Below are 27,549 nucleotides of genomic sequence, written 5' to 3'. Positions count from 1 at the left end.
TTGTTGGCAATTTTGAGAATAGAAACCCTCAATTTGTAGTACCACCCCAGCTCTGTGTGGTGGTATTTTTTCCAGCATCACCTTGCATCCAGGTATAGGACGAGAAAAGATGGACAGCTAGAGTGAGCCAGGATTTTCACATTTGGCAAAGCAGATCAATATAATGATAATGGGGCAAGTAAGGTGAGGAAGTTGGTCAGAGAGTGAGTGAAGTGTTAAGGTTTGGAGTTTCAGCTGCGTAGGGGAAATAGGAGGAGATTGATGGATAAAGTAGCGATTTTAAGAAGCAGGAGCTTTTAGTGAAATTTAATAGGTGTAGTGGGAGTGACAGTGAGGGTGAAAGGAAGAGTTTGTAGTCAGAAAGTGAAATGTTTCAACTTAATATTTCAGAGATAGAACATTTCTGGGTAATTTATGTATTCTAAGAAATAATCCTGGGATTGCATGACTGAATTGAAATGGAGATGAAGACCATTGGAAATAAGGATGTCAAGGAACCAGGAGGCTGAGTGAGTGACGAAGTCACCCATGACATGTGATAGAGAGGAGGAATGTGGACTAGGGACCAAAGTCTTCAACGCATAAAGGAAGTGACCAGGAGATAAGAGGGACTAGGAGGAACAGAGGGTTTAGAGAAGCCCTGAAAAGCAAAACTCTTGTCCTACTTTTTAAAAAATCTCTCTCACAATACCTAGTTCAGTGTCTTACATATAGAATTTAGGTGCATAAACAATTAGAATTATGATGTCTTCTTGAATTTGCCCCTTAATCATTATGAAATGACCGTCTTTAGTCCCTGGTAATGGTGTTTGCTCTGAAGACTGCTTTGTCTGACGTTAGTAAAACTACTCCAGCTGTCTTTTCATTAATATTAGCATGGCATATCTTTTCCCATTCTTTTACTTTTAACATATTTATGTCTTATAGGTAGTGTATAATTGGGTCTTGCCTTGTTAATCCTGATAGTCTCTGCCTTTTAATTGAGATGTGTAAAACATTTAAATTTAATGTGGTTATTAATATGGTTGGGTTTAAATTCTCCATATTACTACTTGTTTTCCACTTGTTCCATGTCCTCTTTGTTCCCCTTTTCCTTTTTTCTGCTTTTTGGATTGAATATTTTTTTATTCCATTTTATCTTCTTTGTAGGCTTTCTATCTATACTTCTTTGTTTTGTTTTATTTTATAACTAGTTGCTGTATGATTTATCATATATATCTTTAACTTCTCATAGTCTGCCTTTAAATAGTATTATACCACTTCACGTATAGCATAAGAGCCTTAATACAGTGGACCTCCATTTCCCCTTTCCCAACCTTTATGCTATTGCTGACATACATTTTACTTCTACATTAAATTATAAACCAAATTATCTTTCAAAGAGAGTTAAAAAAAAAGGTATTTTTAGTTAAACCACATTTACTATTCCAGTGCTCTTCATTCCTTGTATAAATACAGATTTCCATCTGGTGTGTATTGTTTTATAGATCTATTGTGATAAATTCTTTCAGCTTTTTTATGTCTGAAAAAATCTTTATTTCACCTTTGTTTTTGAAAGATATTTTGCTGGATGTAGAATTTTACATTGACAGTTTTTTTCTTTCAGTACTTAAAAAATATTGCTCCACTGTTTTCTGGCTTGCATTGTTTCTGAAGAAGTCTGCCTTTTACTTGTTTTGTCCACAGAAGTATCTGGAATACAAGACTTTAGTTAGAAAAGCTTTATTGTTTATACAGTTTGCAAACCGGGGAGATGCAGCCTCCAGAACAAATCGAAAGTACGGTCTAGGAGGGCAGAGCTTATAAAGAAATGTCTAATCTGCTATTAATCCCATCTACCATATTTTTAATCCTAGACACTATATTTTTCATCTCTGGAAGTTTGATTTGAGTCATTCTTTATTTCTTCCATATCTCTCTTTAACATGTTTATGCTTTCTTTTACCTTCTTGAACATATAGAATGTAGTTATAATAACTGTTTTAAAGTTTCTGTCTACTAATTCTAAAGTCTGTGTCTTTTTAAGTCTGTTTCTATTGACTGATATTTCTCCTTTTTTTTTTTTCCTAGATTTTATTTTTTCCTTTTTCTCCCAAATCCCCCCAGTACATAGTTGTATATTTTAGTTGTGGCTCCTTCTAGTTGTGGAATGTGAGACGTTGCCTCAGCATGGCTTGATGAGCAGTGCCATGTCTGCGCCCAGGATTTGAACCCGTGAAACCCTGGGCCACCAAAACAGAGCGCGTGACCTTAACCACTCGGCCACAGGGCCGGCCCCTGATATTTCTCCTTTTTAAGGGTCATTTATTTTCTGCATTTTTGCCTCTTTGGTAATTTTTTATTGGATGCCAGCATTGTGAATTTTACCTTGCTGGGTCATGGGTATTTTCATATTCCTTTCCCTATTCTTGAGCTATCTTTTGGGGCACAGTTTAGTTACTTGGAAACAGTTTGATTCTTTCGAGACTTTAGTTACTGTTCTTAGACAGAGCCAGAGCAGTCTTTAATCTTTGACTGATTTTTCCCCACTACTGAGGCAGTAGTGCCCTTCTGAGCATTCTGGCTGATGTCCCATATATTACAAGGTTTTTCCACTCTTGCTGGTGAAAATCAGAACTCTTCCTGGCCCTGTGTCAGCTCCGGGAATGATTCTGCTGCTTCTAATGGTTCTCTCCCTAGCTTTGGGTAGTTTCGTCACATGCATGCACTGATCATACTTAGCTGAAGACTTGAGAGTAACCCTCCACAGACCCTGGATCTCTCTCTTTGCAGCTCTCTCCTTTCTGTGTAGCTCTCTCCTCTTGGGTATCCTATCCAGCTTATTTTAGCTGCCTTGGCTTCCTTGAAGTCTTAACTCTATTTCTTCAATGGGAGACCGCTGGGCTCTATTTCCGTTTCTCCTCCCTGCCTTGTAGCCTGGGAACTCTCTCCAGGCGGTAAGCTGAGGCAATGGTGGGGCTTACCATTTGTTTTCTTTCTCTCAGGGATTATTGTCCTATGCTGCCTGTTGTTCAGTGTCCGAAAACTATTGTTTTATTTATGTTGGTCAATTTTGTAGTTTAAGACAAATTCGGTCTCTATTCCTTCATCATGGATTTAGTGTTTGGTACAGTATTTATAAATATGTATACTTAAAGAATATTTAGGGTATTATTTCTGTTTTCCTGAATAATATTGTTTCAGAGGGGTAATTACTATTTGGAGAGCATAGAAGTGCTACTTATTAACTATTTCCGTATATTAAATTTTAATAAATCATGAAGTCAAATGTCCTTTAAATGTTGTCAAATATAGCTGACTCATTAAGTTGGATTCTGTCATACTATTTTTCTGTACTCACCAAATATTATCAAGTTGATTCATTCAGTTATACAAATATTTGGCCAAAGCACTTTTACATGAAAAAAGAGTATATTTCTTTTTCATTTTTCCAAATTTTAAATGAAGGCCTATTTTATACATCAGTACAACTGTAATGAATAGCTTATATTTTTAGAGTCCTTATTTTATGACAAACTTATAAACAAGTGTTTAAGCTGCTTTGGTGTTCTTTTGAAATGTCAAACTTGACGGGAAGTGAACACAAAAGGGAGAAGAGCCTGTGGCTCTGAAAAAGCCAAAAAGGATATCTGTTGTATATTTGTATGGTGGATCATTAACCTCTGGTGCACTTTGCACAGAGGTTTTAGTATTTACCATTAGATACTGTTTTTAAAATAATTACATTTTACTGAGAGCTATGTCTCAAGAAGGTGAGTGAATTGTAAGATAATGATTAAGCCATATTTAAGACTTTTTAAAAATATGGGTAAGTACAATGAAATAATATGATGCCATATATTATATTTACACAACAGCCATGCTATTATAATGAAAAACGTTTTATGTTAGGTTTTTAAAAGCGCCTTATGAGTTATTTAAAGCAACCATATATTTACTTTTTTGCCAGCAAGAGGAAGCATTTTATTTTAATTTTTAAAAATCTGGGGCCGGCCCGGTGGCGCAGCGGTTAAGTGTGCACGTTCCACTGTGGCGGCCCGAGGTTCAACGGCTTGGATACCAGGTGTGGACATGACGCCACTTGGCACGCCATGCTGTGGTAGGCCTCCCAAATATAAAGTAGAGGAAGACGGACATGGATGTTAGTCAGGGCCAGTCTTCCTCAGCAAAAAGAGGAGGATTGGCAGCAGTTAGCTCAGGGCTAGTCTTCCTCAAAGAAAAATAAATAAATAAAAATGATTCTTTCTGAAAATATAAGTAAGGTTTTAGTCTTTCTCACTCTGACCAATGTGTTCCTAATTTCCTGCCCTTAACTCCCACTGCTGACTAATAGCTTCTCAAGTGATTTAGGAGACTTGACTTCACCATTCACAACTGAAATTACTTCATTTTCTCTAACTACGACTTTGCTTCCCAGTATTTATATTTTTACCATGCTTTTCAAATTGTCCAGGCTTGAATACCAAGCATTTTTTTCTTGTTTTTCTCTATAGTTAGATACAGAGTCTTGCAATTTAAACAAAGCAAAACTTTACCATGTCTCTTAGATTTATTTCATTATTATTTTAAAAATCTATTTTCATTTCCATTTCCATAGATCAAGTCATCACTTTCTTACATTTAACCTACCATTGTAGGCTCCTGTTTGGTCTCCCAAATTTGGCACCACCCTCTGTTTTATACTTTGGTGCCAAATTAATCTTCCTGAATGCTTTTTCATGTTCTGCTCCTGTTCAAGAACCCACAATAGCTCCCTATTGTCATTCAGAAAAATTTAGCCTCTTAACTGTGGTTGTAATAATCTGGCCCTGCCTTACTTTCCAGTCTTACTTCCACTATTTCTCAAACACTTGCTGTAGCCATGGAGTTCTTCCATCTCTGAGCAAACCACATTTATCCAGTGAGAGATAGCATGGCCTAATGTGGGACATAGAATCAGAAGACCTGGCTTGACGTCCTGGCTCTTCCATGTACAAGTTAATGTCTTTATGCCTTAGTTTCTTGCTTTGTAAATTGAGACAGACCAAAAGATTTTAATCCTTTTAGGTCAAATATTTTATGTTTTTACAAAACTATTTTAATGTTAAGAACTATTTGCCACTACTAAATGTGGGTCCATATTCCTTTGAATTGCTTCCTGATTTATAAAATATTGAAGAAGAATTCTTTCAAAAAAAGATAACACAGAGGTCTTATTTCCCTGTTATCCTTTAGCTCAGTTCTTCCCAGTTCTCTTTCGGCCATACCTGATATTCTGTATATCAAATACTTTAAAGGACTTGTACTTGCCCCTTGAGGTATATAATGACGTGGGAAATAGCCTCAAGTTTCAGAGGATCTTGGAACCTAGTAGAAAATTAAATCAGGGGCTGGCCCGGTGGCACAATGGTTAAGTTCCCACGTTCTGCTTCTCGGTGGCCTGGGGTTCCCCAGTTCCGATCCTGGCTGCAGACATGGCACCGCTTGGCACGCCATGCTGTGGTAGGTGTCCCACATATAAAGTAGAGGAAGATGGGCACGGATGTTAGCTCAGGGCCGGTCTTCCTCAGCAAAAAGAGGAGGACTGGCAGTAGTTAGCTCAGGGCTAATCTTCCTCAAAAAAAAAAAAAGAAAGAAAGAAAAGTAAATCACTGTAATATGCTGTGAAATAACATAAGCCATGAAGGTCAAAGGAGGGAGTGATCACGTGTGGATGGCGAAAGACTTGCAACAGGTCTGGAAATGTGGAAAGCCACAGAATTAGGAAAGCCTGGAATGAGGCATGATAAGGGACAATTATGTATGGCCCAGCATTGGCAATGGTAGATGTGTACTAATTTAAGACTAATTTAGTCTTAAAAGTTATTGAGTTTTTAATCTTGTTAAAAATGGAAAGCTAGCTGCGTGGGTAAATAACACATTGCACAAAAGTGAATGTACCAGATGATTTTTTTTATGTACTAATTTTTTAAAAAATTTGTTTTCTTGAGGGAAATCTTGAAATAGAATACATACTTTCTTGTCTTCTTCAACAGAGCTGATTTACTTTTACTTTTCTTTTTTTTTTTTGAGGAAGATTAGCCCTGAGCTAACACCTGCTGCCAATCCTCCTCTTTTTGCTAAGGAAGACTGGCCCTGAGCTAACATCCATGCCCATCCTCCTCTACTTTATATGTGGATGCCTACCACAGCATGGCTTGCCAAGCGGTGCCATGTCCGCACCCAGGATCCAAACCAGCGAACCCTGGGCCGCCAAAGTGGAATGTGCGAACTTAACCGCTGCACCACCCGGCCAGCCCCTACTTTTTCTTTTTGAGCCAGAGATATCATTATAAACATCATTATGTATATTTTTTATGGGCTGAAATCCTCATTTGCCTCTGCAGAATATTGTGCTCTTTACCCGGTATTTTGGTTTTTTCTGCCTTTCCTCTTCAGTTATTTCTCACTGCTTTAAGTTCTACCAGTCCACACCACCTCCTCTAACTTGCTGTCCTAAGCTAATTAAGTCAATATGCATTATTGTAAATGCCCTTTGTCCTTTTGGGGTTTCCGCACAATATTGACAAAGTTCTTTTCTTCCAGGTTGAGGGTTATTTTTTACCAGTGCTTTTTAAACTTTAATGTCCATAGGAAATCACCTGGAGATCTTGTCAAAATACAGATTCTTATCAAGTAGGTCCAAGGTGGGGCTTGGGATTCAGCATTTCCAACAAGCTCCCGGATGGTTCTGATGTTGCTAGCCTGTGGGTCACTCGTTAGAATAGCCAGATTCTAGATGACCTTACATTATAGGGCTTTCATATGAAATAATCTTGGTACTTTATACTAACTCTGCAAAGTAGGAGGTGTAGGCATGGCTCTAGTTTTGCATGAGGAAAGAGAAACGCCGAATATCTGTGTCCCACCTAGGAGCTAATCAGCAATGGATGAAAAGGGAAAGCTAACATTCAGTGAGTGACCAGTTGCAATGTGCTGTGCCCCAAAAATATTTGTCTAATTTGATTTTCATAATCCTGTGAGGTTGTTAATATTATTTTCATTTTACATAAGTGGAAGCAGGCTCAGGAAGGTTAAGTAATTTATCTAAGGTCACCCAGCTGGCATTTGAACCCATATTGGTTTGATTCCAAATTCTGTGTTGATCTGGTAAAGTGCTCTTTCATTGTACTGCATTATTTCTATTAAACACTGCACCATGTAGTCAAGCATATGGGATGGTATAAAAGGCAGCAATATAAATAGCAAGTTAATTTTATTCTAAGTGAAAAAATATATTTTCTTATCTTGAGTAACAAGGTAAGTGTTTTGTCTAAGAGCTATTTAGTAATAGGAAGGGAAGAAAGTGCCATTTGTTCGCCAGCTCCTTTGTCAAGTACACTGTCACTATTGGTTTAATGTATTCCTCGGGAAGAAGAGATTAAAAGATGACATTACAAAAAAGAGCAAACAGTATTTTAAAAGGAAGTACTCATGTGCATATATGTTTCATTCATGCAACTCTCAGAAATGAGATTTTAATATAATAAGTTTTTAGAATTCATCATAATTTAGGGTTGATGAAATTAGATATTTGGATTATCCTTCAAGGAGATTGGAGGGGAAGGATGGGAATGAGGTGAAATAGAAAGTTAGGTCTGTTTTCATAACATTTTCTGAAATGTTAAAACTTGAGTTTTCAATGAAAGATTCCAGGTATGTTTAAAGTCTTCTATAATTCTGAATGAAAAAATGTAAAGCCTGAGAAGGGAAAATAAAGGAAGGCAATATCTTAGAAATAAAATTTTTGAGTGACCTTGTTTTCTACTGTGAACTAACCTAGAGAGAATTTAAAAATATAGGTAAGCAGACAAACAATTAAAATAAGGATAGTAACTTAGTGCACGTGAATATTTATCCACTGAAATGTGAATAGATGAGTGCTTAAGAAAGATGTAAGAATATAAGCTCAATTTAATAACTATTTCTTCATAATTGTTAAGGATCAGTGAAGCCTTAAGTGGCTTTGTATGTGGTTCCTCATAGGTTAAAAAAAACAGAAAATTCAGAGACACTGAGATAAGTGTTATAAATTAATGCAAGTCTTCTTTTGTTTTAAATGCTTATGTGAGGCTGAGTTCTGGATCCAGATCCGTTTATGGTTTTAAACATAAAATCTTTTCTGTGTCTAAACCTTTGCTCAGGTGCCTTCTCCTCTTGAACCCTGTGTTTGAGCCCTCAATCTATTCTTTTCTCTATGCATTTGCTTCCTTCTTTAGTCCATAGAACACTGACACACATGAGAAATTGCCGGAGTTCCCTGTGAAGAAGTATTTGTGACTTGCCCATTCGTGTCTCCCTTGCCCCTCCCTCATTGTCCATGCTATGCATTCTCCTTGTTCATGAATTGGCACAGAGACTAAAGAAATTCAGAGATGTTAAAAAAAAAAAAATCCAACCATTCAGAAATGTCCCTTGGCTCATAGAAACTTCCTATAGGAATCAGAGCTTGTAAAAAGTTCATCACTGGCTTACTTATTTGCAATCTTTCCAGATCATTATACAGACCTGCATCAAAATGACCCTCATTTATGCATTTGACATTTCAGTGTGGAAATCATAATAAGTAATATTTTTGCACATGTGCTATTACAGGCACTGTTAAAAGAGCTGAAATGTATTAACTCATTTACTTTGCACAACTCTGTGACATAGATTCTATCCTTATCACCATTTCCCAGATCAAGAAGCTGAGGCACCCAGGAATTGAGAGAGTTTCTCTTGTCCACAAAGCTAAGTGTATGGCAGAGGCAGAATTTTAACTCCGGCTATCAAGTTACAGAGTGCACTCTTAACCTCTGTGCTGCCTCTCCATGTTTATTAGTTTACTGTTGGGTATGTGCATTGTTGTGATTAGTTTCTTTATTCGTGTTTTATCTCTGTTTGTATCTTTCTCTTTGTGAGTGTCACTGTGCTGGAGCAGGAGCCTGGGATTTGGAGTCACCTGATCTCGTTTAATCTTCACAGAAGGTAAACATTGCTATTCCTATTTTACAGATAAGGAAAGGTGAGGTTCAGAGATGTAACTTGTTTTGGTGTGATTCTGAGCAAGTTATGTCTCTATCTCAGGTTTCCTTGTCTGTAAAATGGGGATAATAATACTTTAAGAGTTATCGTGAGGAATAAGTGAACATTTATCAGAATGGTATATTTTAGAAACATCACAATTGTTAGTTCCCTTCACTTCACCCCCTTTCCTCTACTGTACAATGATTTCTTAAGAACTGAGAACACAATTAAACAGTAGTGGATCTGTTTATCCTGGCTTACTATAAGTATGTGGAACTTTTCTCTTCTCCCGAGGCACCCCCACCCCATTGCCTTCTCAAAATGGAAAAAGTTCAGGGAAAAACTGAACTCCAGCATTGTTAAATGTGGGCAGGGTTTGCTGTTAGACTACAGTTGGAATTTGTTATATTGCTTTAGTTATGAATCATATCAGTACTTACCCTGAGGGCAGTGTTAGTTCATTATTCAAGTACAAACAAGAAGGGAGATAGCAAATGTAGAAGAATAGCTTGGAAATATCCTTTGTACTTAACCTGTGGAAATTGCAGCACTTGTATTCTTGTTCAGAGGATCTTCTACAAGGTCATGATGTGAGAAAATTCCTTGAATATAGTCTTAAAAGTTTCAGTCTCTACATGCATAATCATAGCCTAGCTGTAATAGTGAGGAAGGGCCCTCGAACCTAGATATGCAAGAAACAAGAGTAGAAGTATCTTATGAGATAGCTGTTCTAATTAATGGAGTTTCTGAATTTCTCCAGCTAAGTAAGAGGCTATTATTAATTAATGAGTTTAGTAAAATTTTAGAACCAGTGTAGGGCAATTGTTCTTAAATTGTTGAAGTTCAGTTACCTTTAATTAAAAAAATAGAACCAACTTTTTGACATTTATCTTTTCCAGATATTTATGGCATGTTTTCAAAACTCCGAACTGTCACAACCTAGTTTGTTTCAAAACACACGTTAGTAGCCCTTGCGTATGTGGTTTTATTAATTTACTTATTGGTTCTTAATATTTTCCACTATTGTCAGAAATGGCCAAGTATCAAAAGCATTTTTGGTGTCTTCCTTAAATGCTAGATTTAGAACATGATAAGGAAATATAGACTATGAAATAGCTGGATTTGTTTCTCACTCTTTCAGAAAACCTTTTTTTTATTCTTGCTAAGTTTCAGTGTTTCTCGCTACCATTAAAATAAAACACATGATTTCCCTTTAAAATTTTCATTATACTCTTTAAGAATTCTTCAAAGACTAACAAATCTCTCTTGCTATCTTTTGTTTAAGTTCATTTCCTTTTTGGAGTTTAATATCTGGTCATTTTTATCTTTATTAATAGATTAATAAAATTATTATTTTTATTAATAGCTGGTCATTATACTTACCCTTTCCATGTTTTAAGGTAATTTGTCTAAAAGTTTTTTCATTTATAGTATTAAGTAATGCTGGTTTTTATAACTTATTTTTGTCATTTTGATTTTTTTCTTTTAAACATTAAAATGAGAAAAGTAGAGAAGTAAAATGACTTATCTTTTACTCATACATGCGTCATAAACAAAAATGAACATGGGATTCACTAATCTGATACTGAACTCTTGAAAATAGAAACTTTACATCATCTTTGCAATTAGGCATACTAGACACTTTTAATATTATGTGCTTTTAGAACAGGATCTAACTTGCATATTTTATTTTTCCTTTTTCTCCCCAAAGCCACCCAGTACATAGTTGTGTATTTTCTCAGTTGTGGGTCCTTCTAGTTGTGGCATGTGGGATGCTCCTTCAGCATCGCTTGATGAGTGGTGTCATGTCTGTGCCTAGGATTCGAACTGGTGAAATCCTGGGCCGCCAAAGCAGAACGCGCGAACTTAACCACTCAGCCACGGGGCTCGCCCCGTAACTTGCATATTTCAACAGGTCTTCTGAAAATAAACTTTTCCACAGTACAATTTGAAATGAATAAATGGCCTGGGTGAATGGATTTGGGTAAAAGTTGCTATGATGATACAGAAATGATATCCCTGACCTTTGTGATTATTTCTCTAGGAACAACTCTATAATCTCTTGTGGACATACTATTTATACATGTCCTATTCTGGTTTTTAATACGTGTCCATATTTTTTTCCTTCTCTTAAATAGCTAAGATTATGTTGAATTACATGTGTTTTGATGTAAAGAAATCTTAGGAGACCACGACACAAAGTATAGCAATTTTTGCCCAACAGTTTTGAAACCAGTTATTTTGGACATGAGCAAAAGTTACATGTGTGACATATAAGCCAAGTGGTGTAATTTGTTAGTGCTCTGTTGTAAGTAATATTCATTTTTATTTAAATAAACTGCTTCTTCTGTTCATCAAGTACTATACATAAAATGTTTTTCCCTGAAAAGCCTAAATTTTAGTCCAATGTGAATATTTTACACTCATGTAATTAAAGTTCTTTATTTTAAAATAAAGCATTGTAATAAAATGATTTGTAGGTTTTTATGTCCTATTAAAATATGAACTGAGGCCAGCCCCCTGGCATAGTGGTTAAGTTTGGTGTGCTCTGCTTTAATAGCCCAGGTTCACATGTTTGGATCCCAGGCATGACCTACACCCCTCATCAAGCCATGCTGTGGTGGCAACCCATATACAAAATAGAGGAAGATTGGCACAGATCTTAGGTCAGGGGCACTCTTCCTCAAGCAAAAAGAGGAAGATTGGCAACAGATGTTAGCTCAGATCCAATCTTCCTCACCAGAAAAATAAAATAAAATATGAGCCAACAGTAATTGGTTAAATAGTTGAAAAATTATCCTTTTTTAAAGAAAATTAAATTGAAGGTTGTGGTGTTCATAGCATACGGATTTGCTTTGTTTTGATGAAAAAGCCTTTGCATATTATTTTTTAGCAATAGCAAAAGAGTTTAAGTAGTATAACTTTTTCTTGTGTAATTTAGCCTGTTGCTTGTGTGACTTGGACAGTTGCTTTTAAAATTAGAGTATTTTCTCATTCAAAATAGCACACTGACTACACACTTACATCTCCTTTCTCCCCCAAAATCCAAGGGAAGTGACAGAAAAGAAAAGAAAAGAAACACCTGGGGGTGAAATTCACCAGTACTGAGACTATCAAGTAGAAAAACTATGGAGAGAAATTGATTCATTTTTGAGGATGAAAAGTAAATGAGGTGTGTATTGATGGCTACAACAAAACAGAGAAAACCACAGCTCTGAATACACACCAGAAAGGGCTCTGGTCCAAGTGGGAATCTCAGTTTCGAAGCCCATAGCAGCAGGTGGGGCAGTAATCAGGAGAATTTTCTAATGTGCTCTCTGCCAGTGGCTCTCAAACTTTAGCATGCTTCAGAATCACCTGGAGGGCTTGTTAAAGCACAACTTACAGATCTTTGGGCCCAACCCTAACGTTTCTGGAATAGGGTCTGAGAATTTGTGTTCCTAACATGTTCCCAGATCATGCTGATGTTGCTAGTCTGGCCTCTACATTTTGACAACCACATTTTGAGAACTACCGGTCCATGAAACACCTCAACCAATGCTCCATCTAAGGCCTTGCCAGCCTATAAGAATCAGAAAAATGTATGTCCCTTTGTACTAATGAATTTGAAAAAGATGCCCCTCTGGACACAGCCGCCCTAGGCTTGGTATGCAGAGTTTAGGATGAAGCTCTGCTTTTGTAGTGTACAAACTATACAAATACATGCCTGGCCCCACCCCATCTTTTGTGTACATGTACACACACAGGGCTGCAGCTTCCTGCTGGTGCCTACAAAAGAACAGAGTAGAAATTGAGGTAATCAGAATGCTATGACAGACTTCAAGGAAAAAAAGAAATAGGAAAGATAATTCTGCCTAAGAGGAAAATACAACAGACTGCTGTGCTGATGGTTTATTGCCTGTATTTTGGTATTTGGAGGCACTTCAGTTCAATATCTATCTGTCCATCCCCAAAAGAAATACTAGAGAAAGTGGAGGACAGAAAATAATAATTAAAAACAAGAAATATTTCCAAAGGTGATGAAAGCCAGGAGGCTGCAGATGGAAAGAGACTAAAGATTGAATGAATATAAAGAGAATCTAAAGAGACTAAAGATGAATGAATGTGTATACATCTTGGTGAAAATTCAGAATTCCAAAGGTAATCAGGAAATTATAAAAGCTTCCAGAGAGAAGTAAGTTATTTACAAGGGAATAAGATCCAGGTCAACATCGCAGTTCTTATCAGGAATACTGGATGTTTGATAACCAAGAATTCTCTATCTGACCTACACTGTCAAACACGAGGGTAAAGTGAAACAGTTTTCAGTCGTGCAGGGATTCAGAAAGTTTATCTCTTGGCTATCGTTTTTGAAATAAAATTACTAGAGAATCTGCCTTAGCAGAATGAAAAAGAAATCCAAGAAAGGAGGAAACTGTCACAGGAGTCTAGAGAGCAAAAAAATGGGAAAAATCCTAGGATACAGCAGGCCTAGAAAATAGTTGTTCCAAGAGAGAAGTCAGATAGTTGTATAAAGAATGTCTTCAAGAACAAAGTGGTTTATTTTAACAACTCTATAATCATATCTAAAGGGTGAGGATTTTAATGGACATAATTTAAGGTTGATGAATCCATGTTATTGTAAATCATAATAAGCGTTATGGTGATAACTGCAAGAGCTGAATTCTTGTATCAAAGTAGTATCAATAAAGGAAAATTTGCATTGTTTTCCTTAGGTTTTTGAAGAATTAAATGAACCATAGTTTTGGTGAAACAAAAGAAAATCTTTAGTCTCTTTACATTTTTGTGTGCAAGTATAGGACATTTATTAGAACTACGTTGATAAATACCCAGAGTAGATACTGTATAAGTAAATAGATAATGGTTATTAAAAATTAATCTTCAGTCTAGTAGGCAAATAACATCTAATTTGTTCTTCACTCTAAGCCATTCCTTCCAAGCTCTTTTGGGTCTATTTCAATCCTGTGTTAGGCACTATAGAGAATACAAAGACATACAAAACATAATCCCTTTCCTCAAGAAGCTTGAGGTGTCTAGTTAGGAAGATAAGACATAGCCCACATAAAAAGACAACCAACAAAGACACAAATAAATACCAAGTAAGTGATACAGGCAGTAAGCATCATCAAAGAAGATTTTGTTTAGAGTTGACCTGGGCCTTGTAGGATTGAAAGGATTTTATCGGAGAAGAGGAGCAGAGTGAGCTTTATTGACAGGGATGTGGAGAGGGGCAAGTAGTGTGTCATGTGCCTAAATCTCTAGAGTCAAGAAAGTAAGAGTTGTGAACACAGGACCAAGTAATAGACCAAAGTGGAGTGGAGGTATCTTGTTTGGGAGACAGAAAAGAAGCCAAAATCTCGAGTGGTCAGGACCGTATTTTGGAGAACTTTGAAACTGAACTTTTCCTTTCAGGCAATGGAGAATCTGACAGCTTTTAAAACTGGATACCAATGATATCCATATGTATATAAAACTGGATATCTACATACTGCTACATTGTGTATATGTGCTGCAGTTTATTCAATCAATCTTCTGTGCTTGGACATCTAGGTAGTTTCCAATATTTTGCAATTTCAAATAATGCTACGCCATGTACATATGTATTTTTATATTACTGGAAGTGTGTCTTCAGGTAAATACCTAAAAGTGAGAATGCTAGGTCAAAGGATAAATGTGTGTATGTTAAATATTGCCAAATTCCCATCTGTAACGATTGTAACGTTTTATGTTCCCACCAGCGGTGTAGGAATGTACCATTTTTTCCACAAGGGCTGCTAACTAAATATGCCAAGTAACAACATTAAGGTATTCTTCCCATCCATCATCACCATCATTTCAAAAAAGAGAGGCAATTTTAATAAGAGAGAAAGGACATAGTCAAAATAAAGGATGAGAACAGCTTTTTAAATTTAAATTGAATAAATATAGCTCTTATTATGATTCTTTTTCTCTTTTTGCTGAAGACAAATGCATCTCTACCCTGTAATTAGAAGAATCTTTTTGAAATGCAACTCTGATCATGTCTCTCCCTCTACTTCAAATCAGTCCTTCAGTGCTTTCCACATCTCCTCAGATCTTAACAGGGCTTTTTCATGCCCTATAAGTACATCAAAGATCTCAGCACTACACCTCGAGCCACTATGGCTTTCTTTTAATCTTTTCAGCATACCAACTTCTCTCCCACAGGGCCTTTGCATGTGCTCCTTCCCTTGCTGCTTTTGAAGAAATAGGCATGTCACTTATCCTGGCTCTACCTTAATTTGTTATGTGACCCTCTGCAACTTACTTAGCCTTTTAGTTCTTCCGTTTCCTCAATCTAAGGTGAAGTAGTTGTGTCAGATATCTCCAGGCTCTTTCAGCTCTAAATTGTGAATTTACCAGAAGCCATTTTGATAGGAAGGTACTAGAATTCAGTACGTTCACCCTATGACTATTAACTACAACTTGGCTGTAAGTATGTAACATATATTTGTTTCTCATTCTTAATATTTACTTAAACTTTATTTTCAAGAATTACTTGATTGAATCTATATGAGTAAAGCAAGTTTTGTTTGGTAGCTATTAAATTCATGATTATCTCTACTTCTGGGGTCCTCTTGGATTCTGTTTTTTCCACTGCTTTTCAGCACTTTCATAAAGTGATGAAAGAGGTAATTTTGTACTCTGTTAAGGAGTTACTAGAGTAAATCTTTTTTGAGAGAGGGAAGAAGGGGAAAGACTTAGTAGAGAAGTTTGCCTGAAGTTAGTTTCTTATTCTTTTATTGTGCTGGTCTATTGCCCTGTTTAATTATATTCTTTGTACTTTCATAAAATTGACGGTCAGAAAATAGCAGACATTAGGTAAAAAAGATGGAGAAAGAGATAAAATAGAAATTGGAGAATTAGTGATTTTAGAATTATGTTTATGTTGATCTCTGGAAAATTTTTTTAATTAAATAATATTGTTGATCATTAAATACTCTGGTTGGTTTACATATGTTCTGTGTCCCTAAGTTTGTCCATTAGTCCTGTTTAGTTAGGAATTTATTTCTTAGAAATCATGTTTTTTTTTTAAAGGTTTTATTGTTTCTTCCCTTTTCTCCCCAAAGCCCCCCAGTACATAGTTGTATATTCTTCCTTGTGGGTCCTTCTAGTTGTAGCATGTGGGACGCTGCCTCAAGCGTGGTTTGATGAGCAGTGCCATGTCCGCATCCAGGATTCAAACCAACGAAACACTGGGCTGCCTGCAGCGGAGCGCGCAGACTTAACCACTCGGCCACGGGGCCAGCCCCTCTTAGAAATCATGTTTTAAATGGATAATTTGGTTTCTAGGCCAGCCCAAAGAAGCTTTTTGAAAACATTTACCTTACAGGGCTGGCCCAGTGGCACAGCAGTTAAGTGCGCACGTTCCACTTCAGCGGCCTGGGGTTTGCCAGTTTGGATCCCGGGTGCGGACATGGCACTGCTTGGCACACCATGCTGTGGTAGGCATCCCACATATAAAGTAGAGGAAGATGGGCATGGATGTTAGCTCATGGCCGGTCTTCCTCAGCAAAAAGAGGAGGATTGGTGGCAGATGTTAGCTCAGGGCTAATCTTCCTCAAAAAAAAAAATTTACCTTAGAACTACCTTAAGATTCATCCACTAGTGAGCACTGTTTACAAAATTTTCTGTATAAAAATTCATTCACAAATAAGAGCACCAGGTAACATCTTTCCTCATTTGTGACATTTGGAGTTGGATTGGCATGCAGACACTAAAAAAGTTTGGGTAGTAAAATAGTTGGGAGGTAATAAAGATTTTACTAGGTAATAGTAACTTAATATATTGACAAAAGACCAGATACCTGGTTCATCAGGAGTCCAAAATTGCAGGACCAAAAAGCAATTGCTTCAGACTCTTGCTGCTACATATAATTCGTAATTAAATGTTTCTCAGTTGGTATATGAAGTTGGCTGATGTTTCATTTTCTATTTTATATTCCTCAATTGAGTGACTAATTTCTTTAAATACTATATAATTAAGATTGATATCTGAGATTTACTTTTAGTATTTTGAATGTAGAATATAAAGTCAAAACTCCTGGATAAAGTAATGCTTTCAGTTTCTTTGAATTTTCTGTGAATGTATTATATATAATACATATATTTTCATACATTCTTTTGGTAAACTAGTTACTTGCTTGATATTTTCTCAGAAAAGATCATTTCAAAGTTCATAATCAATCATTAGGATGCTGTAAAGCTTTTCTCCACACCTCGAAAAATTTGGTAGCCTGGGGTTTGCCTGTTCAGATCCCGGCTATGGACCTACGCACTGCTTGTCAAGCCATTCTGTGGCAGGCCTCCCACATATAAGGCAGAGGAAGATGGGCACAGATGTCAGTTCAGTACCCGTCTTCCTCAGCAAAAAGAGGAGGATTGGTGGCAGATGTTAGCTCAGGGCTAATCTTCCTCAAAAAAAAAAAAAATTCTCATTTTACTTCTGTTCCTTTGAAGAGAGTTAATCTGGAAAGGAAAGATATTAAAAACAGTGGGCATAGTTTTTTGGGAGGGAGGATTAGCTGTTGTCATTTTAAGGTAACAGAAAGTAAAATCCTTGGAGTTCTATTGATTTAGATTTTCTGGGGAAGGAGAAAGCCCTCGGAATATATAATTTACCTTAAAGTGCAACAGTAACAAAGGAAAAGAACTTTAATACTCTTTCTGTTGTGAAGGTAAGATTTACCTGGGATTTGAAGTTTTAAAGATGAGAAAACCGATGTTTGTCATCTGTTATGTATACTTTGTGAAGAATCTTACAAACTTTTGATTCATCTTCCTGTTGACAAGAGGGTAATAGTAATTTCTCCCGTAAATATAGTAAATAACAACTATCTGATGACTATTTTGTTTGTATTTTAAATTGATATCTATTCTTTGAGATCTTACTCATAGATATTTAAGCTGAGAAAAGTTCTGAGAAATCTGTTACAAACTCCCCTTTCCTCCACATCAGTAAGTTGTTACTTGCTTTTCAGCTCAAAAATATATGTTTTAGAGTGCTAAATGTATTTGTTTTCTGAAGAGTGATATCAAATAAGGGAACTTCTGGATCGGTTGAAGAAAACATGTTTACAGCATGTGTACTTCTCTTGGGATATAAAGTACCACGCTTAATTTCTTTACTAGCTTTTTTTTTTAAAAGATTTATTTTATTTTAGGTTTATGTAAAGAGGACATGACTCCCTAAAGAAAATGCCCCGTTGTTATTTTATTGAAAATGCATTTACTTATGTAGCAAATGACTGTGATTTGTCTGAAATCGTTGAAGCCCAAACCCAGAGAACAGCAAACATCAAATTTAAATCTTAAGAGTATTTGTCCAAAGTTGTATTCAGGACTTGAAAGATTAAGATGTAAAAATCAGATAAGTTGAATGCTGAATTTTATTATGTGTCCTTTTTCTCAAATAAAAAGCATTCTTTTTCAGTTAACTTTGGAGAATTACTTGAATTAAAAAAAAAATCTGTTGAAAAATGAAAATGTTTTAGTGTACTTGATAGCTCAAAGCCATACCTTTTTTATGTTTAGTGAAATGAAAATGTAGTTGTACTTAGTTATTTGGCCTTGTAGTTTTGCTATTTTTTATGTAAGGAACTATGTTCTTATTTCATAGATAATTTTGACATACAATAATATTTTGCCTACTTAAAATAGTATTTTCAACTATTCAATATTTGGCTTTAGATGGTCCAAAGAAGGAAGGGAGGTAGTATATATACTGATCACTTTCTAAGTGCAAAGTATTGTATTTCACTATCTCACTAGCTATGGTGTTTCTCTGACCTAAAATACTTAAAATGCAAGTTATTTATTGTGATAAATGTACCTTTAAAATGTACCTTTAGTAGTATTTTATTTTTAAAAAATTTACTTATTAAAATAACATTTTGTTAGTTTCCTCCTTCTCAATTTTTGTGGCGTTTATCATTTTGAAATTGGGTGCTGTTATATCCAGAAAACGGATCAAAATAGTAATTTTAAAGCCTACTTCACTATATAGTTAGATAGCATTTGCTTTTTGTAAATTGCATACAAAGACAAAATCCTAAATACTGTAAGTGTTAACTGCTCAAGATCCTCAAATAGTGTTAGTATGTCATTATTCTACAGAAGACTACATTTCTAGCTATTTTTTGAGAAATACTTCAAAAATGCTTATTACTTCAAATTACTGCTTCTCGTTTATGTTGTTATAGTTTAAGAAACACAATTAGTAGTTTCAATTCAGATTGAACTAGAAATTAGAGGTATGTTGAATAAAAATATTAAATACTTAAAACTTTTAGCATTTGTAAATCATTAGTATAAAATAACTGAGAAATTCAAAGACAGTACAAATGGTCACCACATGATTCAAATCATGTTCACTTTTAGACTTTGGACAACTTTTTAAGGGATTTTTTAATGAAGAGGAAGGTACAAATCAAAATGGCTCAGACAAATAAAATGGAGTTTGTACAAGAATAGAGTACATTTTAATGCCTAACACATTGAATACAATTTTTTTTTTTACTAAAAACTTTAAAATTTTCCACGTGTTTATTTTCTTTCAGAGGTGGAGAAATAGTTGTCCAAAAAAATGCTTTTCACAGTTGAAGGAACTTGGAAATTCTGTCCCAGTGAAGTCCCAGTGGTTTTATTTCAGGCAGCTTATATTGTAGATTCGTTGTCAAATATCTTACTTTTTAAGTTCTGTAAGTTATGTTGAATAAAGTTCTCTGTGCCTTGAACTTCAGAGAATCTGGAATCAATTCTCCTAGCAGACCAGTTTTTCATTTTTATTGAATTCTGAATTGTGTCCGACGTGAAGTAGTAAACTATAGGGTCAAAGCAACAGTTTGAAACAGCAATGCAGAGAGTGATTGGGTACATGGTTCTTACGGCTGTCACTGCTGAGCAATTAACAAATGTCTGTGTTCTCATAAGAGAATATAAAATAAGGTTGATATTGTAAGGCACGAAACAGAAGCAGAATATGACCAAATGTACAAAAATCATTTTTAAAACTTTAGTTTTGTTTATTTTGCTTCTACTTAATGTAACAGGTTTGTTTAAAGTTCTTAGCACCATACTAGAACAAGTTACATTTAAAATTAGAGGAATAAAAAATCCCACTATTTCAATGAAAATTACAATCCTTGAGAGATATGTTTTCCATGTGGCTTCTGGAAAATTTTCAAAGCAGGCTTCTGAGGTATTGTTCCCCTGAGAGTGTGTAGACGGAAAAAAAACTGCTGGTGCGCTTCCTCCCATCACGGTTAACCATACAGCAATGCAAACGATTTTTGCATTTCGTTTGGTTCTTAGAGTCTTTGACTTAAATGGGTAGAGGATTGCCAGAAATCGATCTACACTAATACAAGTTAAGAACAGAATGCTTCCATACATGTTGGTATAAAACAGCATCACCGAAATTTTACAAAGTAAATCTCCAAATGGCCAATTCCGTGTTGCAAAGTAAAAAATCCTGAAGGGTAAAGTAAAGACAAAAAGCAAGTCTGACATTGCCAAGTTAATCATGTATGTTGTGGTTTCATTTCGGACTTTGAGGGTGCAGATGAAAATATATATGGCAACACAGTTGGATATTAACCCAAGTACAAACACCATACTAAACATGCAGCCGTACAAAGTGTATTTAAAGGAGTCATCGTAGACACAGCCGGAGCTGTTACTGCTTACCATTATAAAGGCACGTCCAGTTCACAGTGATGAAGCCCTTTGGTCAGCTGCAGTCTCCTTTGCTATTCAGATTGTGACTACTTTATAACCTCCAGCGTATTTGCAAATTCTTTGGATCTTTGGGAGGTTTTATAAATATTTCCTCTTTCTCTGAAATCTCCAAAAGAAACATGAAATTTGTTGCTGTAAAGTTTCCACTTATTTCTTCAACAGGAAAATATTCTCATTTGCTAGTCTACAGAAAATCCGTGAATCCAAGGCTTGGTTAGCTGACGAGCAACCTTTAGAAACGGTAGTCATTGAAGCCAACCCATTGGATTATAATTTTTAAAGTAATGGTCTGTTCCACGATGGAATAAAACAACTCATCTGTTAAATGTGTATTTCAGTAGTCAAGATGAATATTCCAAAATTAGAGTTTCTTTATGCTCCAGAATGTTTAAGCCACAGTCAACAATCTTATTTTGCTCTTCGATGCAGAGTTTCAGAGACTTAAACATTCCCAATTTGGTCTCATTTACTTCTTGCTCCTTTTAAATGAAGTCTTCCTTTTTGCTATTCCTGCAGTGGATCCCAGATGATGGTAGCCAGAAGAGTCTTTTAAGGGTTCCGAAATAAATTCCTACGCGTGTTAGCTCTTGCTGAATCGAGGCCTTTTTCTCTTTGCCAGCTGTATTGTGAGATGGGCTTTCTCTGAAGTGAAAAAGAAAGGCTTGCTAGGTTTGTAATATGACATCACAGGAAGAAGAGGCTGGGCTTGGACAAAGAAAGGTTTCAGCCCAGTTTGTTTGCAGTGCTTTAATCTGATAATGTGTCTGCTGGGAATATACCCAGGAGGCTTGCAAATGGTCACTGACTCTTTAGCTGAGCCTCAGCCCATTAACTCTTTTTATGCGGAAACGCCTTCTGGGATGCTGGCCACCTCTCGAGTTTTTTTCCCTTCCTTTCTTTCTTTCCTTTTGGTAGTACTGATTGAGAGAGGAAAAAAAAAATCAGTATTAAGCCTGTTTCTCTCTTCTTTGATTGCTTTCATGTTTGGGATATGCCTTTTTTTAAAAAAATAAAATGTATATGAGTGTGTATTTATGCATTTAAATTGTTAGTGATTTCTTAATATAGCATTAAAAATTGTTTAGTAACTGTGAAAGAGAAGAATTTAATCTTTAAGTGTAAAAAGGGTTTGGCTGAGAGACAGATGGTAGTGTTGCCGTTCTTGGCTTCTGTTTTCCAGGATTGCTCCTCAAGATTTAGTTTAATTGAATTGGTATGATTGTGAGTGGTTCCAAATCCTGGGTCTCTTGTTTTGGGTAAATTTTCTAACATTCTTTCTTGTTTCCTATAAAATTGAATTAATATTTTAGAGCACTTTTGACTTTTAAATTACCAGTTTCACCAAAGAATAATGTTTAAGAATGTTTATGTTTGGTGTGGTATTAATCTTATGCACAGAATGAAATTACATCTTTTTAAACTAATTTTTTTTCCTAAATTGATTAAAATAAGTTTTGGAGAATAGAAGTTACATTACTTGGCTAAATTTTAGGTTCATAATTTATTTTTGTTCCCCCAATCCTCCCCTTATCCCTCTTAATATGACATTAGCTGTATATTAGAACATAGTTCAGACATGTCTTCATTTTAAAAGCTCATATGAGTGGTTTCTTTATATATTTATATTTAAAGTTTACTCATTTTTTAAAGCCCAAAGGAATTGGAAGAAGAAAGTATGTGTGGAATGGGGGTAGTTGAATGTAGAGGTTACTTCTCAAGGATTGAAGATAGCACAGCCTCTAGACACATAAATGTTTTTTAAATGGGTTTTCTTTTTGCTGAGAAAGATTGGCTCTGAGCTAACATCTGTTGCCAATCTTCCTCTTTTTGCTTGAGGAAGATTCACTGTGAGCTAACATCTTTACCAGTCTTCCTCTATTTTGTATGTGGTTCACAGCTATAGCATGGCTTGGTGAATGGTGTAGGTCCGTGCTCAGGATCCGAACCCATGAACCCAGGCCACTGAAGCAGAATGTGCCAAACTTAACCGCTAGGCCACGGGGCCAGCCCCACATAAATGTGTTTTGTTGTTTTTTTAAAAAGATTGGCACCTGAGCTAACATCTGTTGCCACTCTTCTTTTTTTCTTCTTCTTCTTCTCCCCAAAGCCCCCCAGTACATAGTTGTAATCTTTTTTTTTTTTTTTTTTTTTTTTGAGGAAGTCAGCCCTGAGCTAACATCTTCCAATCCTCCTTTTTTTGCTGAGGAAGACTGGCGCTGAGCTAACATACATGCCCATCTTCCTCCACTCTATATGTGGGATGCCTACCACAGTATGGCTTGCCAAGCAGTGCTGTGTCTGCACCCCAGATCCCAACTGGCTCACCCTGGGCCGCTGAAGCAGAACGTTTGCACTTAACCGCTAAGCCACCGGGCCGGCCCCATAGTTGTATTCCAGTTGTAGGTGCTTCTAGTTCTGCTGTGTGGGATGCCGCCTCACTATGACTTGATGAGCAGTGCCATGTGTGCACCCAGGACCTGAACTGGCAAAACCCTGGGCCGCTGAAGTGGAGCACGCAAACTTAACCACTCGGCCCCATAGCTGGCCCCTAAATTTTTTTTTTTTTAATTCTGAATTACCCTTTTGTATTTTACTGTTGCTGTTATTTTCTAGTTAGATTCAGTTTGGGCTGAAACTTTTCCTTTTGGGTATCAATATAGGTAATTTAAGAGCAATTTATTTTTCTTTCAGAAATTACTTAGTTTAAAAGTAGTACGTTGCAGTAGCTTGTTTTATGCTGATTTTACACCTTTTTAATTTGAGCTACACTCATGCTCAGCATCTTTTGTTGGTTTGTTGATGAGTCCGCCCGAATTGTAACTTATTTTTATTGTTTTGACTAGGAAATTTATCTAGAATCAAGTGACACCAAAAAATGTGAGCCTTACTTATAATCAGTGAACTTAAAACTTTAAAGGGCTGAATTTCTTTGTATTGCATTGGTGTGGAAAACAGATAGTATTTGTGTTCATATTAGAAGACAGGCAGAAACTTTGAATGAACAGTAATAAAAAAAGGAGTAGTCGTTAAGCTTGTGTTCTCATTGGAGAAAAATTTTCTGTTACAGTTTCTTAGTAATCTACTTTCAAATTGGTAATCTCTTTAGTCATCACTAAACAATGGAATATAAGCAGTTATATGCTCTGAGCTTGTTTACTTCTACTTTCATTTTGGACAGAGAATTAAAATATATTAGTTCTACATCAGAATATCCTTCCACATGTTGATATTGTTATTCACTTGACTTGTTATTCACTTAACTGTATATTTGTAGTTTTTTCATATTTCACTCATTGGTGCTTAAAAATGGATAGATCACTATTTGTTGAATTAAACTTTTTGTTGTTATCAGTATATTAGTATATATTTGTATTTCTAATTCTTATACAATACTTTGACCCTTGATAGATACTCACGTTTGCTGAGGAAAGAATCATATTAATAAACTTGAATTTTATTGAAAGTTGCTTCTTTTGAGGAAGAGCAATAGCATAGGGGCTGTGTGTTTTAACAGGGAAGAAGATCATTGAAAGCTGGATTTTATGAGATCTTTAATTTGACTTCTAATTAAGGAACCAACGTGAAATTAGATACCTTGGAAATTCCTTAGGTTAAGATTTGAAAAATATAGTGTAACTACTTACAAAGGGAGTTAAATGAATTCAGGAAATCAAGTATGTTTAATAGGTGCTTTTGTATTTGATAGACTCAGACCAAACTTATTTTAATGTGAGGTTTGTACACTTCTGAGAGTTAAGTCGGTGAATCAGCTTGTTTCTTGCAGGGATTTTTTAGGGGGTGAAATAACAGATACAACCAATTTGAAATTTAGTGAATCTCATTATGCAACTCATCACTTCTCAAATTTTAATTACATCAAGAAGCCAGGTAAATAATCAGGTAGCCTATAAAGTAGATGTTTTATTCATCACTACAGTAACAGTATTATAAATCATTTAGTTGTGTAACTGATGTTTTTTATCAGTTTGAGAGAGAGTATCCTGTTAGTTAACAATTAGAAGTTTAAGGATTTGGGTAACTTCTGAGTTCTTGACTACATTTCTGCTACAACTGTGGGTTTGAGGAGGCAAGAAATCTGACTTTTTCATGCCTGATTCAAAATAGGCTCATAATAATGTTTGTTGAATGAATAAATAAGTCTTTCTTGAACGTCCATTATAAATAAATAATATGTAAGGTGGGCTCCTCAGCCATTATTCCTTTCTCTTCTTTTTCATACTGGTTATATTTCCAGCCTTGATAATAATGTCAGTTTTATCTTGTCCCCCTTTATTCTCACCGCCACCATTTTGGACTAACCCTGTCATTCTTATCTATATGGTGCTATAATGTCTTATCGTTTCTAGTCCTACCTCTTCCAGTTTCCCCCTGCCAGATTGTCACAGATCAGCTCATGAATGAATCAACTAGTTATTTATTCATTTATACCCTTCTTGCTTCCAAAAAGAATTTAATGCAAATTATAATTTTAGAAGTGTCAAAACTAATGGAACTAAACATTTAAGATTTTAGCTTTTTATTATATGTAAATTATACCTAAAGTTTAAAAATTTTAAATAAAAGTGTAGAAGAGTTAAAAATTTAAAATGTGGGAAATGAGAGAAATTATTCTAAACATTAGTCATATTCGTTATTCTAAAATTTATTCATTTTGAATGTAATAAATATTTGCAAAAGGCAAGAAAAAATCTTAAAATACAAATTCATAACATTAGTAAAAGAATAAAAGCAAAGTGCTAGCGAGGAGAAAGAAGGGCAGTGTGTGAAATAATAATGATAGAAAATCTAACCTAAGGAAAGGTGCTGCATTTGATACAAAGCAGAAAAAGAAAACATGGTGGATTATGTAGTTTTCATTTAATGAAAGAAGACATTCCAGATTGTCAAGGGAAAAACTTTGCTTTGCTTTATCTTAGAAATATATCGTGCATCTTTACAGATGAACCATTAAATGACCACACTGCTATTGTTTTCTAATGACAGAACATATACCATTTCTTGTTGGCCCTGAATTTGAGAAAAGTATTCAATATCAAAATTGTGTTTCTGGGAAAACATATTATTTGTTGGTAGATAAGTATTGTTCAATTATATGTGGTAATTTGGTTTAATGCTGGGGCAAGTTTGATAGTCTAGTGCAAAGACTTTCCACCTGAGGGCCTTGAAATCTCTGAAACCTCTGTTGTATACATTCCCCTGAGGACTGGGTCCATAGCTTTGATGAGTTCTCAAACAAAGCTATGACCAAAATCAGGTAAGAAACCACAGATCTAAAGAAACAAAGGATTAGCAAGTCCTACAGTCTCTCTCTCTGAAATATCTGGAAATCTCTGAAATCTTTTGAAGATTTTTCTCTATGGATAGGCTAGAAGGAATCTAGACTATTAGTTGTGTTAGTGCAGATTCTTTATGAATGAAGAATTGTGTGTGTAGGCAATAAAGTGTAAATCTGTAACTTTTTATTTTAAATAGGGAAGTGTAAGTGTTGTGTAAAGAGCACAGGCAGAGAATCAGAGAAGCTTGATATGCAATCACTTGACCTAAGATTCTGGCTCCTTAGCTGTAAAATGAGGGAGTTGAACTGCTCAAAGATCCCTTCCTGCTTCTCTATCTGATTCTGATTCTTTAAATACTTTGAATACTTAAGCTGCTAGATTGGGTTTTTTCAGTCTTAGGCATAACAAATGAAGAGTCAGTTTTCATTCTTTATGTTTAAGGATTTTTAATTTTGAAACCAGGTTGTACAAGAAATTTTCTTTGCTTAAGCCAAGAGTCTCATAAGAAGAATTTTGTTAATGTTTTGTTATATTGTAAAGATTAAACATTTTTAAAAGCCTTTCCTTTTTATTTCTGTAGCAGTCTTCTTTAAAAGACCTTTCCTTTCCAAAACACAAATAAGATGCCGTGTTCTTTTACTATAAAATTGATCAAAGAAGAATTGATCAAAACTTTAAAGTATTCTCTCATTAAAAGTTTTGATGAGCATAAGTCCAGTTGTTGCTAAAATAGCATTGAGAATATGAGATGAGATGGGAGAATAACACTGAGATAGTGAAATATGAGATATTGAGAATATGCGCTATCCAGAAAAATCTGGTAAGAGAGTATGTGAAACTTAAACTGAAATAAATTTGTTCAAGTTCAAAAGAAAGTATGAAACCGTGAAATTTTAAAATGCAAGAAAAATATTTTAAACTTACTTTATTCATTTTGAATGTGGCAAATGTTTGCCATGATATGTGACTTTTCAAGGTTCTTTTTCATCCAAAATTTACACTTATGAAAAAAGCCGGTTTTCTCTTTTTTGATTCTTCTAAAGCCTGTTATGATCAATTTTCTATTTAGGAAATGAACAAAACTTTTTCATTTTTAGAAATGAACATTTGTAATTTATGTTGATACAATATATTTATTTTATATAAAAAGACCTTCTAGCCTAACAGGAAAATTTATTAAATTCTAGACAAATTTAGTATTACTATAAGTATATCGATATCATTTAAAAGTTATTTACCTTTCTGTCACTGTTGCAAACATTTAACACTTTTTCTTACTTTTTACTGGGACATGAGTCATCTACCCAAGTTCAAAGGGTTGAACCAGCTTGTAGGGTTGGGTGCGAGTGGAAGAAGAAAGATTTAAAGGATGGTGAACTGTGATTTATAACAAAGTAAAAGTGGATGGGAATGACAGTTGAGGCAGGTTCAAGCAAGAAGGTAAAGGAGATTAAGAGGAGCAGGAATGT

At 35.4% G+C, this 27,549-nt stretch overlaps 2 protein-coding genes across 6 annotated transcripts in view; one reads left to right on the top strand and one right to left on the bottom strand.

The window, feature by feature from the left end:
• The window catches only part of RB1 (RB transcriptional corepressor 1), a 155,259-nt gene that overhangs the window by 82,110 nt on the left and 45,600 nt on the right, over positions 1 to 27,549 (top strand). The gene's annotated exons all lie outside the window — the stretch shown is intronic.
• LPAR6 (lysophosphatidic acid receptor 6) lies at positions 19,434 to 24,213 on the bottom strand. The gene has a single exon (XM_008517765.2). It carries the CDS (start codon positions 20,733 to 20,735, stop codon positions 19,701 to 19,703), a length of 1,035 nt encoding a protein of 344 aa, XP_008515987.1. The 5' UTR covers positions 20,736 to 24,213; the 3' UTR covers positions 19,434 to 19,700.

Source organism: Equus przewalskii, chromosome 16 (assembly GCF_037783145.1).
Source record: "Equus przewalskii isolate Varuska chromosome 16, EquPr2, whole genome shotgun sequence".
NCBI classification, from domain to species: Eukaryota; Metazoa; Chordata; class Mammalia; order Perissodactyla; family Equidae; genus Equus; species Equus przewalskii.
This window is presented reverse-complemented; position numbering and strand designations above follow the sequence as displayed.